Below are 16,002 nucleotides of genomic sequence, written 5' to 3' on the forward strand. Positions count from 1 at the left end.
AGAACTGGAAGGGCTGCCTGCCTCTGAGTAGGAAAACTCCCTCTGGGCCTGTTTGCCCACCTGTAAAATTGGAATTGGGCCAGTGATTTGTAAACTTTAATCAAGGTTCCTAGGTGTTCCATAGGGATGCCTGAGGGATGACGAAGGGATGGGAGGTAAGTGAAATGGTCCCTTGGCCCTCTTCTACTTGCTCATTCAGACAAGCCTGGTTTTATAAACCAACTTCTGTGTCAAATTTCTTTTGGTCAAAGAAACCAGATGACTCCTAAGGTCCAACCTTTCAGCTTTTCCAGCTCCAAGATCTTGTGTCAAAAATATCAGCCCTTTGCCCTCCTTCCTTCATTAGGGGCACTCACTAATAAAAGGTGAACTTTCTAAATGTGAAAGAGCAAAAACAGCCAAATATTGGGCAACTGGTCCCTGAATAAAGGGTCCTTTCATCAAAAACTTTCTCCAAAAGTTTCAAACAGTTGCTTAATTCTCGTAATAAAGGGTGAATTAAAAGGGTGTTTCTCCACTTAGGCAAGTTAAGAGTCATGGACCAAAAAACTTGTTACTGCAGAAAGCAGTGAGGTGATTTCTGGGGCCTTCCTGTTTTGTTAGGTATTAAAGACTATCATTATTTTATTATTGGGGAACCATGAGTTCCTTTAGTGAGATTAAGTCCAGACCTCTGAAACTGGAGACCTGCTTTGCTAATTCCAGGTTGGGGATAAGGACCCATAATTGTATTTTTTGATAGCTCAGCAAATGACTCCAGTACTCAGCAACGTTTGGGAATGGCAGAGTTTGTCATCTGCAATAGTCCTGAATACAACTATTTTCAAGGCTTCTCTGCTCCACTTACAATAATATTGCTCAGGGTTGTCTGCAAAGTACAGGACTGGTGGCAGAGGATGGGGGAACGGGGGAGTGTCTTGGACATTTGGAAAATATGCTACCCTGCAGAAACTTACTCAAAATCCCAGAACAGTTTGTTCAGGAGAATGGTCCCCATTCATAATGTCCCCAACTAGACCCTGAACTGCTGAATGGCAGAAATGGAGACCTGTGCTTAGCTCCAGCCCCACAGGACCATGGCAGACTAGGCATTCAGCCATTAACATCTGTTAATGTTACACATACCAAACAGGAACTGTCTTGAGTCAGCCCTCTAAGCAGCGGAACACCATTTTACTTCTAATCCTCATGAAAGGAAACTCCAATCCCCTGCCACGTAATTAAGAGAGACAAGATTGTTTTATTATTATTTTATTTTCATATACAAAAAGATAAAACTTGAAATAGTTCTAGATTTTTCCTCCTATTGTTGGGGTGTAACTGCTTCTTCACACAGGGGGAAAAAACTACATTCACATCGGTTTATTTGAGGACCCAGTGCAGAGTTCAAGCAGCAAAACCCCAACTTAGCAGATCTAATTTCAAACTTGACACTCATTTCTAAAATTACCACAGTAAAAAGGAACAAAGATCCACTGCAAATGAATGAACTATGATACAATGTTCTTTCCAAAATGTTTTCATTTTGCAACTGTAATTACATGGATGTCTGCTTTAGGCCATTTTAGGTGTATATGTGTGCGCACGTGTGTGTGTGTGTGTGTGTGTGTGTAATATATATATATAAATCAGCACACTTCTCAAATCCAGACAGGGTAACAGCAACAAGCTTAACTCTGTATATATATATATATATTTTTAAAACATGATACTTTAGTATAACTTTTGTTAATTCAGTAGTACAAGCTATTTCTGTTCTACAAAATTTTTATTTTATAGCTACAAGGGTGAAAAGTGACCTACTACATTTACATCTCACATATCCTGGTATACAAACAGTACTTATTTGAGCCAAAAACTAGAAGTCTTTAGTTTTAGCACTTGAAAGAGCTTCCTTGCTTCTACAGCCTTAAATCATATACTAGTCACATTTCCAGAGTTTGCAATTACTCATCATTTTGAACTGTGAGAAACAGGTGAACCCAAACTTTTAATTACAATTTTTATATACAAGTTAGGTAACACAGCTCAGTAAGACTTAGCTATCCATCCTAAGCCCAACACACACATTCTCCACTAAGTTAGACAAGTCTTAGGGTTTTCCTTCTTTCCCTTACAAATAATGTACAAATTTAGAAGTAGCTGGTAAAACTAATAGATATAAGATGGCAAATAAAAGGTGACATTTTCTGTCGGTTCCAAAACTGTTCCTGCAAATTTTGTCCTTTGCTGTGTTCTTTAACCGTTATGTGTTACATGCAGAAAGCTCTTTTCATAAGAATTGACATCAAACTTGATGTAAGCTAAATTTACAGTACTGTATAAAGTTATTCAGATTCAAGGACAAATGTGGAAAAATATTAACAGGTGAAAAACTTGGCCTTTGACACTACCATTAAGATCGTGTCAAGTTCATAAGCAGATTTTTGTACAGTTGAAAAATGGCATTGTTGTGGATTTATGGTATGGAACTGAAATCTAGAAATATATTTCTACTCTGCGGTAACCCTCTCCCTCAATTCTGAAGTACCACTCAACTTTCTCTGCATTTTTACAGAGTTATAGAAAAAAAGAGGAAAAAAAAGCCGCTGGCATTTTAACAATTCCTTCCCTCACTGGCAGTCTTAACATTTTCAGATGAGGTCTCCTGAAGAATCTCTAATAATCACTTGCTCCCAGTCGGCCTTTCATGATGACTTGGACACTTTTCAAATTAAAACTCAGATGTTGCCTAATCTTTCCTACTCTCATCTCTGTCATTGTTGGTAAAATTTGGGTGACTGCATTTTTCCCTTATGGAGAAATTATTTGGCTAAACACACACTTAACTTGTGGCAGTGCTCTGAGAAAACCCCACTCGGGCTAAAGCACTTGCAGGGACTGAAGTCAACAGTCCACTGAATGGGGCAGAGACCAAACACTTAAGATGACTGACTTGGGACCCTCACTGGGAACACACTGACCTTGTGTCCCATGGTCTGCGGAACAGCAGGTCTGCAGGACAGCAAGACAGCCCAGGAAGGTAGCCCATGCTCTCGTATAGCTGAGTTACCACTTTTAATCTTGGTCTGCCATCTATGCCCCAGAGACAAAAATTCAGATGTGGTGACTGCTGGTTAATTAAACTTTTTGAACTGGTAAAAAAGGCTCTTTAAAAAATATATATATTTATTTAAAATACATCAAAATGACAAACAGCCATATCCCACAAGGCCTAATTTCACAGCAACATATGCTACAGACATCTTCCCAAAATGCACTATGGTGGATAGTGGGTTTTTTATCCTGCCATTTAAAGGAATGTTCTACATTTGAGCATTAGCGACTGGAAATGTGTTACAAAGAGCTTATCTTTGGAACTAATTTGCGTGCAAGACCAGCCAATTAAATCGCTTTGCCTATTCAGACACACGAGAATACTGAAAATGGCAGAATTCAAAGAGGAACACAGGAAGCACCATTCAGATGACACTCTAGACCCATCCCACCACAATGCCATGACGAGCTTGCCAGAAGCCCTTTCTTCAGTCCTTGGGAAGAGTTTTGCTTTAAAACAAGTGCCCACGCTCAACAGGGTTCCTGCATGTGTACGTTAAAAAGTCTGCAGTATCAAGAGGACCCAGATGGCGACACTGTTCAACATGAGGTCTGAGGTAACTGGTTCTTAAAATACCTGGATCACAGAAGTGCATCCAGAAATTAGAGCTGGGAAAAAGGAAAAAGGTAGAGGTTGGGGACTAGAAAAGACAAGTAGAAAAAAAGCTTACAGCAGTTGCTTTCGGGGGGAAGAGAGTGACAAAAACAAAGGCACAACAGAATTACATTCCAAGACATGTGGCTGGAGAGCAGAGAAATGTTCTTTTTATGGGGAACAGATGGGGTTGGTTTCTGGAGTGCTACTAGATCTGCTGGAACTAAATTTATTCCAAGTATAAAAAGGGTAAAGTGTAAACCTATACGCTTAACCAGAATGAATAAAAAGCACAGCTGGTTTAAAATGACACATTAGGGATTCTCTTGATAAAACTATCCCGTCCAGTGCACCTCTGTCTGGAAGCAGCAGCCTGAAGCCAGTGGGCAGGGTCTGGGGGACAGGTCTTCAGCTGGGCCTCAGGACTGGCCATTATGCATACCAGAAATTAACTTAATTATTCATTATATATCGCCACCAAAAGTCCCACACAAATAACCATCCACTCTCTGCCTAAAAATAAATAGGCTAAAATGAAGACCACTTTCCATATTGTGGCAGTGATGCTGAGCTTCCTAAGAAAAGCAGGAAAACTCTGGAGCTATTTGAAAGATGCTCTGCTGTTACTGGGGTTCTGAGCTTCCTCACTGGGCTCCTGGCTGATTCCACAGATTGAAGCAGCGAGCCAACCCAACCATTCTCACCTCCAAAAGAGCACTGACCAGAGAGGACAAAATGTGCCTGGCAGCTCTCCATTTAATTGGATCACTGCATCCACATGCCACCCTCCCCACTTTTCTGAACAATTACTTAAATGGGTAATTCTGCCCCCCAACCTGGATAATGTGATCTTAGATAATTCAGTCTGGTGGATTACTCAAACCACCAGATTCTCATTTCAAAGTTTTTGTACCTGAATCTTATTCGAGTCCCATCCCACCCCAATCTGCACCCCTATACAATTTCTGTTCCCCCAAACACTCACATGACTATGTCCTATGGCAAAGGCTTACAAACTAATTTTTGACCTCAGAACCCTTTGTTCAACAGAAATCTCAGGAGGAAGCACCAATGTAAAACACATTGCAGACCCTCTCTCTTCCCAATCCACAAGAAGCTGAGCTGAAGTATCACTGTCCTACACAACCACAAGTGGAGTTTTGGCCAAAAAAGACCCGCAAATTGACTCCAGTCTGCCAGTGTATCACAAGAATCCATATAAATGCTAAGTAAAAGTTCCACACCACTCATGCTCCAGTGTATGTGTTTCTCTTGAAAGGTAAAGCTCATTAGCTCTGATTACAAAATCATTCAAATTCACTAACTTTATAAAAATAATCTATGGTATAAAACAATCTCCACACTGTGTAGAAGAAATCTGTCAAGTGATGTAACTAAATATATATGTAGAACTATCAATTCTTTTAAAGTAAAGTTTCAAGTGTTGTGTATCTATTATACAACCTATTCTTTTATTTACAATGCTAACATTCTGATGCAAACATGATTAGGAGTCAGGGAATGAGCCCACACCCAACCAACAGAGAAGTTCCCAGGACTCAAGACAGAACTCATGCATTTGCAAGAAGACCCATCCTCACCTGCCTGAAAAACTCGTGGGTCATATTTTTCGTAACTGTGAGCTCAGAAATGTAAACTTTGCAAGTGAATGTAATACTCTTCTGTAGATGTCCAGCATAGCCCAGGTTTATATAACCCATTCCATACACACAAAGAGCAGTATGTACATTGCTTTAGTGTCCTGTGGTTGGTTTACAGTAGTTCTCAGAATTACCTAGGCCCCAGACAACCCAAAGACACTGCCCTAGAGAAATGAAGGCAGTGCAGGGCCCATCACCACACATTGGCATTTAGAGAATATGTGTTTCAATTACTGAGGAAAAATCACTTCGGTTATCTCTATGAGCTGCCATAGGAGCAAATAAAGTATCACTGGTTTTGGCACTACAGGGGATACGGGAAGTACCACAATCAAAAAGTCTTATTTCATTCATACCTGGAAGATACCATCAAGAAAATGTAAAAACTTGGTAATAATTTAAATAATGGTAAATTCTTTAAATTCAAATTCTTGTTCGAACCAAAGTTTACAGTGGACCCAAAATAAACATAAAACATTCAAAATGTCCCACTAGATAATTCAGACTTTTCTTTGTTGGCAGGCCTTTTGGAGCCACCAATTGTTTTAAAAAATGTTACTGGGTCAACCGAATTAATTTTCAAGGGCATGTTTTTCCTACAAAACTAAATCATTATTTCAAAAGTCTTTTCCAACCTTCTAAAGGTTTGGGATACATTCATAGGTAGACTGCTGGTTACAAATCAACTACCCGGAATCTTACTTAAAGAACTATGCATATAACCCTGAATTCATTAAACATTTACAAATCTATACTGAGAAGATATACAGTTCATCAACTGAATTACTGGGCCTGTTTATCTAAAACATTACTGTCAATTGAGATTTAAACTCATCATTACTAGATTGAACACGTTAGCCGCTGAGTATTTCATTAGTTTAGAATTTGCAAACAGCCATTAACTAAAAGAATTCACGTCACCCCAGTGAGAAGGAGAAAAAGACACCTTGTCCCCTTCTCTTTCTGGCTGTTCGCCCAGGATGGAGGCTGGATGACTAGATTCACAGAGCTTCTTAAAAAGGTATGGTCTGATGTCCCTGAAATGGGAATCAGGCCTGGCCATCTCTCCAAAGGTGTGCCATCAAAAACTCAACAGGCTAAAATAACTGAGACTGAAAATCAAACTGAGTTAACTCCTGGAAACTGCTTTCCAATTAGTATATTTTTCTAGTGAAATAAAGTTTTCGAGAATAATAACTAGCTGTCCAACTTCTAGTACCAATTCTAAAAACTTAAATACTTATGCTTACTATATTATTTTAAAAACCAGCAAATCTTTGTGTTACCAATAGGTGCTGGAAACTTTATACTGCATACTAAAAAAGGGAAAATTCTAGTTTCAAGAGGGCCATCCAATACTCCCACTTTAATGGAACAGCCACCTCCCCACCCTCACGGCTCAGAGCACAGGGGCCAAGTGACAGGCTTTCTGAGCCACACACAACACATGAAGGACATTCAATACATAGCTGGGCTTCCTTCCACCAGGGAAAAACCCCACACACAGCCCAAGCACACAGGACATAGCAGGATGGAGGAAACGAGAATGTGGCCAACTGAAGAGAAAGGTGACAGAGCCCAACTACAGGATGAAGTGCTTTGCCGTCTAAGTTATGTCAAGAGGGTTAGCCTGGCCTCTTAGGGCACAGGAAGAACTATCTCTGTGGCCTGGAGGTGAGAGACCCTTCCCTTTGCTAAGAATATGTGAGCATGAGTCTCTATCCTCCTGAAGATGTTCAAGGCTGGAAAACAACCTCCTTGTTCTGCAGAAACACCCCCAAGTCCCTACAGGATGTATTCAGAGTCAGAATCAGCTAGCACGTGTGGGTATGCCCTCCCCAGGCAGGACTGGTCCCACCGGCTCCTCTCCAGAGCAGACAGGACAAGAAGGCCACGCTGGATAACAAAGGCTAACAATGCTCACCATCTTCCCTCACAGCCAGGTGTCACTTTCTCCTAAGAACAGCCCATTTGCAGCCCTTGCCTCTGAGCAACTCATGCAAAGAACTCCTGCTGAGGACCAATGGTCCCAGGAGAAAACCCAGCTTATGCCAGGCCAGGATGTTCTGATGACTATGTCCATGGCCTTTCCCAATGCCCCATCATTGAGGGCCCTCTGCATGACACTGTAATGCAATGGCCTCTGTCCTCACCTGCTTCCTCCTTCTGCTCATTACTGGATTTCTCCAGCTAGGGATGACTTCTCAGTTATCATAGATGCTTTCAAAGAAGATTCTTCCCCAAGGCCCATCCCTACAGCCAGGAGCCTGCTTGGATGACAGCACACTAGAAAGGAAGAAGTAAGGATCCTTGGCTACTCTCTGCTAACTTGGTCCCCTCCCACCCTGCATGGAACAGCCCCTCCCATTGACAGGGAAAATGATGCCAGGCCCCATTTTCCCCAGTCTGTCACAGAGCCTGAGATCAAAAACAAAAAGAAACCAATTATCTGAGCCCACCAAAAGTGCGTGTTACATGAAGTCATTATGGAAAAGAGCACAGGCAGAGACTCTACGACCCAGTAAATTCAAAATAGGGCCCTAGATGGCTCACTCCTCAAAGAACACATGACAGCAAACAGACAAACATTTTACCCAGGGCAAAAGGCCCACCTGTGCTCCTAGACCCATGCCCTATAAGGAGATCCCCCACCTTCTTCTTGCCATCAGAACCAGATATACCACCTGATGGGTGCACTTTACACCATAGCATGAGGGGAAGAGCGGCCTGAAGCCCAAAGAACTGACATGGATCACCCTCCTCCCCAGCCACACCAAAAAGGTACCATCTCCTGACACACCATCTAATGGCAAGGCCCCACAGGGACACTATAGTGGCTGAGCGCACGGTGGGCCTAAGGGGGAGGCCACCCAGGGAAAAGGCATGCAGGCCTGACCTGTCTGTACTGTGTCCTGACCGCAAAGTCCCGCACCAGAACCATGGCTCAACCCTCTCTTGGCCAGGTCAAAACTTCTCACAAGAATCAAGCCAGCACACAAAAGAAAAACCACCCAGAGGAACTAAAACCAAACAAAGAGGCTGGGGTTTAGTGTTCAGGTAGTATCATGACCTAACTATTCCTGCAGTAAATTTGCTACATTTGATAGTGGTTTGTTTCTTCTGAGGATGAAAGGTAAAGATGCCTGCACTGCCTGAGGAGAAGGCTAAAGAAATTAGATATGGCACTTTTCAATAAATATTTTAAAGCTTCTTAAAGAAATAAATGGTAAAGAAAAGCAACTGCTGTAAGGCCTGTTTTGCCATTAAAAATTATTCCAAGGGAAGAAAAATACCACAGCACAAAATCAAACCATTAAAAAAGAAAAAAAAACAAAAAAAACATAGCTTACCAAAATGCTGTTCCTGTAACCACTTGGCCAGCCCACATTTTGACCCATGAAGCAAAAACTGAGCTCTGAGAGAGAAGCAAACGGGCCTCCCATAACACCCTGTGCCCCAACACCCAAAGGAAAGGACCCCCGGGCAGCAAGCCCCAGACACTGAACATAGCATGCCAGGTAGATGCCCAGACGTGTGCAGTGCCCCTCACACTGTGGACTCCAAGACCAGCAAGGGCAAAACCCTTCACTCCCAGACATGCTGCACTAAAAGACTGGCCTGAGTCATGGTGTGCTTCACAGAGGCACCACAGATCTCTTCCAATGTTGCTGTTCATTTGCTGAAGAAGTTAAATCTCAAGTAAAATCACCCCATTCAGGTCTAAGGGCCATCCTTCTACCACCAAGTTTAAGTGGGGTTACTTGTCATTCTGAACACTGACCGATCAAGTTACATGTTACATGTGAATTACATGTGAAGCTCCAAACAACCCAAGAGGAGGCGGCCTCTTCAATTCTCACCCAGGTCAACCTCTCCCCACGGCCCCCGCCTTGCCTACCCTCATGATGAAGAGATGCACTGTTTTTAAATAAAATGATCTAAAGAAACCAGAAGGAAAAGCCGTCACAAACAAGACTGATGAATGCCCAGACTTGGCCCAGACAGCCAACCTACAGTTGATGACAATTATTTACACGGGGGCGTTATCAAACAAAAATGGTAGCACTCCCTAGAAGATGCAAACTTTTTTCTCTTTCTCTATTTCTTTTAAACTTCCTTGTCATAAAAGCCAACTTACATTAAAATATACTTACTACAAGACAACACAACTAACAAAATATATAATAAACCTTACACAAGTAGAAAATTCTGAGGTATTTCTGGTTTGAGGTGATCTGTGGTCGTGAAGTTTTAATTCTTTTACTTTTCAAAATTTAAACCTTGGAAGCCACATAGCAAAGCATGTGTATATGTGGATGTGTGTGTTTTGTTTGAAAAAAAAATTTAGCATGTTTCATAAATTAAAAAGAATTCAAATGTTGAAACAGCAGCATTAGGAACATTCACTGACTAGAGCAAGGTTATGGCATAATAGAAAAACAGTTTTTTAGAATATGTACCACTTTAAGGGGTCTGGAGAAAGTCTTGTCCACGAGCCACAGAAAGGGGACAGTAATGTCACCACCTGGGGTGGAACGAGAGCTGCAGGACTCTGGGGTCCCCAGCGAGGCAGGCCTTGGCAGACTCCACCCAGGAAATCCTCTTGCCCTATCTGTGCAGGACAACCCCCTGTGGGCACTTCCCTGAACTGCTCCAAGAGGAAACAAAAGTATTTCAACTTTTCGTCCATTAAGGGTATTTACAGCATCGTGTCTTATGAAGAATGTATTCCTAACCTGTGATGATTCTACCCTCACCTAATTTTAAAATTAGGGCAGAAAAAATGTTTCATCCTATGCCCAAGGCCAAGTTAGTGAAAAGAAACTGGTCAGGGCCAGCAGGTAAGTCAGGGCTGCACCCAGTCTCAGACTTTCTCCAAACCCCGCTCTTGCTGTTAATGCTCGGCCTCCACAAGGTCCTTCCCCTCGATTCCTGGTTACCTGAGAAGTAGCCTCCATACTAAAGGATGCTGCTCCGAATGTGCCCGAGTCCAGTGTAGCTCTGTTCCAAACCCTACCTCCAGTACCGTCCTCCCCTTCCAATTCCAGTCCAAACCATTCTCATCCCAGTTTTTTTCTCGGTCAGGACAACACCCGTTAGATCCGTGAAAGACGCATCTGCTGTTTCTTAAGCTCACTAAAACAAAATAAAAGGAGGGGAGGGAGGGAGGGGAGAAGGGCAGAGGACAGAGGAAACTCCTCTTCTGAGGAAGGTATGTTCTTATGTAACAGTCTTCAAAGGTTCCTCTAGGTAGAGTTTGCAGCATTAGGTTTCCTAAGACAGGAGATGGGTTTCTTTGTGTCACAGATTCTGAGACGACGAACAAAGAGAAAGTGGGAAAAACGAATCCCAAAGGACAGGAGGTGGCTGAGGCTCTTCAGCATGGCGCTGGTTCTGCATTCACAGCTCAGCACCTCAACGCCTGCTGACGTGTCCGCTGTTTGTGATACAGTAGAGCAATATGCTGGTAAAAACTGATCCAATCCAAAAAATAATATTAATAATAATAATTATAATAATTATAATAATAATAATAAAAAGTCAAGGTAAAATAGCAGCTGCATTTTATGTGTTTGTTGGTTTTATGGGATTTCCAAAACAAAACACAACTTTTTTTCCTTTTTTCTTCAGATCCACTGAGTCTGGACAGACACTCATGTCCTGGGCTTAGATGCTTGACTCTTTAGGGGGCAGGTCCACATTGGTGACAGAGGTTACCAGGGAAACCAGACAGTCCGAGGTAGTGCCGTTGACCGACCTCCGAATCAGGGACACCCGCTCCTCCACACAGCCCGCGGACAAGCGAGCCTCTGCATCATGGTCCCAGCACTCCTCGATGGTCACACAAAGCTGGGCCAGACCCTAAGCAGCATAGGGCAGATGGGAAAGACACCTCTGTTAGGGCCCTTCAGTGAGGAAAAGCTTTGGGGGACAGTAAACTTGATGTTCCCAAGGATCAGGCAGAGCCCACCAGCCCCAACCACAGCAGCAGGTCCACCAGCAGAGGCCTGGGGAAAACTTCAGGAATCAGCATGCCTGCCTTCATGGCAGTCATCTTTCTGAGCTTACTGGCCTCACTCCACAGCCCTAGGAAAGGCTCACTGAACCTCAACATACACAGGAAGGAGAAGGAGACACCCAGGCCCCTACTAGGGCAGACACGACTACTTGCCTTGAAGCGCTGATATTCAAACAAAATCTTATTCGAAGCCCAAACCATACAAGGGCCCAAAATGTAGCAGTTCAGTCAAAGTGGGGATTAGGAGAAGGACATCATCCTACCTTACTCCCATAACCCCTGGAACACATCCCTAGAGTCCAGGGAACGTAGCAGACTTTCTATTTGCCCATTCCCCCTTGATTTCAGCTTACCTGCTACACGTGAAGGGTTTTCCCTTCTCCACCCCCCTGCAAAGTTGCCTGCACCAGGCCCCTTACCGGGTGTTTCAACCAGTGATCTTTAATGGTGGGCCTCATCTTCTTGTGCACCACCACCTCCTGCAGCTCCTCCAACGAAGGGTGCTGGCCAATCTCTTCCTCAAAGGGCAGCATGTACTCATCCACGGGTCCTAGGAGTAAGAGAGAGCCCAGCAGGATCACTCTAAGGTCCCACTGCTCCCTATCCCTCAACCTAGGATGCCCAGGGCTGCCATCCTACTTACCGTCTGCAGCCTTGCAGCGAGACACAAGCTCCCACAGCACCAACCCCATGGCATACATGTCAATGCGCAGGAAGGCATCTCTCTGGAAGTTGATGGCTCCCTCAAGCACCTCAGGAGCCATGTACCGTCTCGTGCCTACCTACGTGAGGACAGAGGAGGGCAGGATTTACAGTGACTGGCCATACACACACAGCTGGGACATGGGAGTTACAGCCTCTGTGCACCAGATGCAGGCAAGACACAGCAATTCAGACAGGTTATCAATGATGGCAAACCTCGATTCACCACATTCACAGCAGTTACAAGAGGTCACAGCATCAATTATACTTGGATAATAATTTTTAAATACTATATCCTGGAAATAATAGTAATCTAAAATGGAATTGTTACCAAATTAATACAAGGAACTACAGATGATGTGTATGTTACTGAGATTAAGACCAAAAACAAAGAGGGAAGGAGAACACTTAAAAATAATAACAGTGATTGTTTTAGGAATGATTTCCTAAGTTTAATTCTTAGTTACTTTTTCCAGGTTCTTTGTTTGGATCCTTAGTACATTTCTTTCTGTTTTATCTTAGGAATTAAAACTAAAAAAGTGAGAGAAAGACTAAGACTGCAAGGACTAGTGGTCAAAACCCCAATGGGGAATCTCTACGTTTCCCAGCTGACTGTCCTATAGAAGCTAAGCTACACTGCCTTCCTGGCCTTGGTTTCTCCACTGGTCAAACAAGAGCATTGTTCTGAGTTCTCCCTCTGAACGCATGCAGTCACCCTCATCCCTGTACCTCGCCAGCTGAGCACGAAAAGGGCAAAGTATCTACCCCAGGCCTGTTCCTCTCTTCCTGCCCTGTGAGGCTTGTTACCTGTCCGTGGGTGTCCCCTGGAGGTTTCCCTGGCTCAAATCGAACAGCCAAGCCAAAGTCAGCCAGCACGGCTGTGAGGTCGCTCTTCAGCAATACATTCTTACTTTTAAAGTCCCTGTGGAAACAAGTGGGCAGAGATAAAGCTTAACATCATGATCCAACTCCCACCTTGGTTCCCAAGATATTACAGTCTGTGCCCTAGAGTCAGCCCCCAGACCAGGCCATCCCACCCTACCTGGGGTGCAGAGGTGAAGCAGCACAGGCAGGGAGCTGCAGGCGCCAACATGGGTGCGAGAATCCCTCAGTGCACTTCAGATGGAAGGCTTCCCCCAGGGTTGGCAAAGCAACACCTACCCTAATGGCTGGGCAGACCCTGTCCCAATCCCCACACTATCAAAGGGCAGCCATATATTCTCAGAGAGGTTGTGGACAGGCACACTGGCCTGGGATGCAAGTTTTCTGAGAAGAATTTACAGCATTTGGAATGTGAATGAGAATAGGATTTTAATATTAGCTTTCCTAGGATCCTGCAGAGACCCCTTAGGGCCTCAAGCTCACCATGAAGGCTGGGTGGAGCAAGGGTGCTATTGCATGCACCCAGCTCCACCTCTAACTAAGCAAAGCTACTTGTGGTACTCAATTTCCCCAATGCCTGTCTCAGCCTTGTGAGGATTCGACTGAGTGGTAAGTGCAAATGCTTAGGGCCACACCTGGCATACTTATTAGGTATTCCTATTAAGTTGAGCCATATAGCGGAGACAACATTCAATCTTTTGACCTACAAAAACAGCAATTTCATACAGTCTACCTTCTGTGTCATTACTGTTATTACCATCAGGGACCCTTCAGCTTTGAACGCTGGAATTTGAGGTTCATTCCCCTCCCTCACAGTCACAGAACCAGACTCAACTAGCTACAAGACCTTGGCTAAGTCATTCAACTTCTCTGTACTACTGTTCCTCCATCTGCAAGACAGAGCTGAGAAATACAGTACTTGTCTCAATGGGCGGTAATGAAGGTTAAATGAATTGCTACTTCTCAAGTGTTTAGAGCACTGCCTGCCATTTAGTAAGCATGACAGTGATGAGCTCATCCAGAGTTTCTTAAAGTGTGGTTCGAGGACCCCAGAAGATCTCTAAGACTGTTCCAAGGGAATCTATAAAGTCAAAATTATTTTCATTTATTTGCTTTCTTAAGGCTCATTCTCTTAGGAGCATAGTTTTCCAGAGGCTACATGAGATGTGATGTCCTCACTCTGACAGCGAATGGGATGTGTGGGTGTGCTCAAATACAGCAAATATCAATAGTCATAATCCACTTACACAAAAGTCCTTTTAAGAGTATAAAGGGGTCCTAAACTAGAAAATTTGAGAACTACTGAGCCAACTCTCCAACCAAAGTAATGGAGTCAGCACTTCATGTGGCCATTAGAGGGCACCAAAAACCAGCTTGGGAGGCCATGCCATCCCCAGGACACAGTGGGAAGGCCAGGTTTTGTGCCCAGCTGCCTCGGACACACAGCAAGCAGAGTAAGTATGTTTAGGAAGTTGAGACATCTCCAGACACTGCTCTCGCCCACCAACCCTTCCCACAGCTCCAGGCCAAGTGCAGGAAAGGCACCTGCTGACCCAGGTACCTGTGGGCAATAGACGGCTTGTGGCCCTCGCCACGGCACCAGGGCACATCCTCATGCAGGTATGAGAGGCCTCGTGACATCGTCTCTGCTACATGACACAGTTCGTTCCACGTGATGATGTTCCCCTTGAGGTAATCCGTGAGGGAGCCCTGAGAGAAGACAGCACAGAACCTGAGCACAGATTCTGGGTACAGGACACGACCCAGCCCAGCCCTGGCAGAGAAGTCTCAGTGGGCCAATGGCTAGGCTGCCCTCCTGGGAGGCTACTACAATCAAGATGGAAGATGGATGAGGCCAGGAGGCAGGGAGGGCTAGGGGTGGGAATCATGGAGTCACTACTCTTATCATAAAAACTTATCCCAGGGTGAGAGGTTCCTATCATAGGGGAACTTATGTCCACACCTATGGCAGGGGTAACCCCATCGTGGATAGTGCTACCGGGGCAGAGTACCTCATGGTGGACATCTCCACAGGGAAGGGGTCATCATATTATGGAGAGCCACCTAGGGGACATTCCATCTCCTCTCAGAGTCCATTCTGATGGGTGTGACTCACCTTGTCGTGGAAGGCCGTGATGAGCCACAGCTCTACTTCGAGGTTGGAGCCTCGCTTCTCGGCAGCAATGAACTGTAGCAGGTTCTCGTGCTTCATGCCAGGTGTGCTGAAGATCTCCCGTTCGCTCTGCCACGACTGCTTGTCCTGAGGCCGAGGGCGAAGGGTTGGGGGGACAAGTGGCTGGCTTAGCCCTGCTGCAGTCACACTGCCCTACAGCAGAACAACCATTCCCCATTCCCCACCCCTGAGCCTCCCAGCCCATTCCCCACCCCCCAGCCTCCCAGCCTCAGCATTTGTAAGGGGACCAGGAGAAGACCTGTATTAAGCTAGGCCCCGGAGCATGAGGCCAACAGTGATCCCTGAGATCACTTAAGGCTAGCACTTCGATTTACAAATGGGGCCACTAAGGTCCACGGATGGGGAGTGAGTGACCCAGTATCACCCAACAAATGAGGCAGAGCCAGATCTGGTGTCCAGGGCCGCTGGAAAGAACCCAATGTCAAAAACAAAACCCTGGAAACCGGGGCAAATCAAGTTTTTGCAAAGCCCTACCCTAGTCCTATGATAAAATTCCATAGTTGCATGAAATCTACAGACCAGCCAAGTAGAGTAACTAGGCCCAATAAGGCTCACTTTTCTCTCATACCACAATATATTTGGGGTTTGGATTGCCCCAGGGCAGGAGAGCCTCCAGTTCAAGCTACAGTGGAGGCAGAGGACCTGGATGGAGGCCCTCACTCACTCACCTGGAGTGGGAAGATCTTGACAGCTACAAAGTCATTCATGAGCTGGGCCTTCCAGACACAGCCAAAGCGCCCCCGAGCCTTGATCTCCAGCAGCTGCAGTGGCTTCAGGCCCACCAGAGGGGATGGGGGTGGAGGCCCAAGGTCCTGGGGGAGAGCAAAGCTTAATAAGGTCTGGCCTGTCCTCC

The 16,002-nt window shown here is 44.7% G+C and overlaps 1 protein-coding gene across 1 annotated transcript in view; it reads right to left on the reverse strand.

Moving 5' to 3' along the window:
* Positions 1-1,235: 1,235 nt before the first annotated feature.
* The window catches only part of ACVR2B (activin A receptor type 2B), a 39,019-nt gene continuing 24,252 nt past the window's right edge, over positions 1,236-16,002 (reverse strand). Inside the window, exons 5-11 of the mRNA XM_055282627.2 lie at positions 15,818-15,961; positions 15,072-15,215; positions 14,517-14,665; positions 12,881-12,995; positions 12,015-12,153; positions 11,791-11,921; positions 1,236-11,214 (exon numbers count right to left, since the gene is read on the reverse strand). Of these exons, the coding sequence (XP_055138602.2) occupies positions 11,020-11,214; positions 11,791-11,921; positions 12,015-12,153; positions 12,881-12,995; positions 14,517-14,665; positions 15,072-15,215; positions 15,818-15,961 (1,017 nt within the window). The 3' untranslated portion in view covers positions 1,236-11,019. The remainder of the gene's footprint in view (positions 11,215-11,790; positions 11,922-12,014; positions 12,154-12,880; positions 12,996-14,516; positions 14,666-15,071; positions 15,216-15,817; positions 15,962-16,002) is intronic.

The sequence above is a fragment of the Symphalangus syndactylus genome, chromosome 1, assembly GCF_028878055.3.
Source record: "Symphalangus syndactylus isolate Jambi chromosome 1, NHGRI_mSymSyn1-v2.1_pri, whole genome shotgun sequence".
In the NCBI taxonomy this organism is placed as follows: domain Eukaryota; kingdom Metazoa; phylum Chordata; class Mammalia; order Primates; family Hylobatidae; genus Symphalangus; species Symphalangus syndactylus.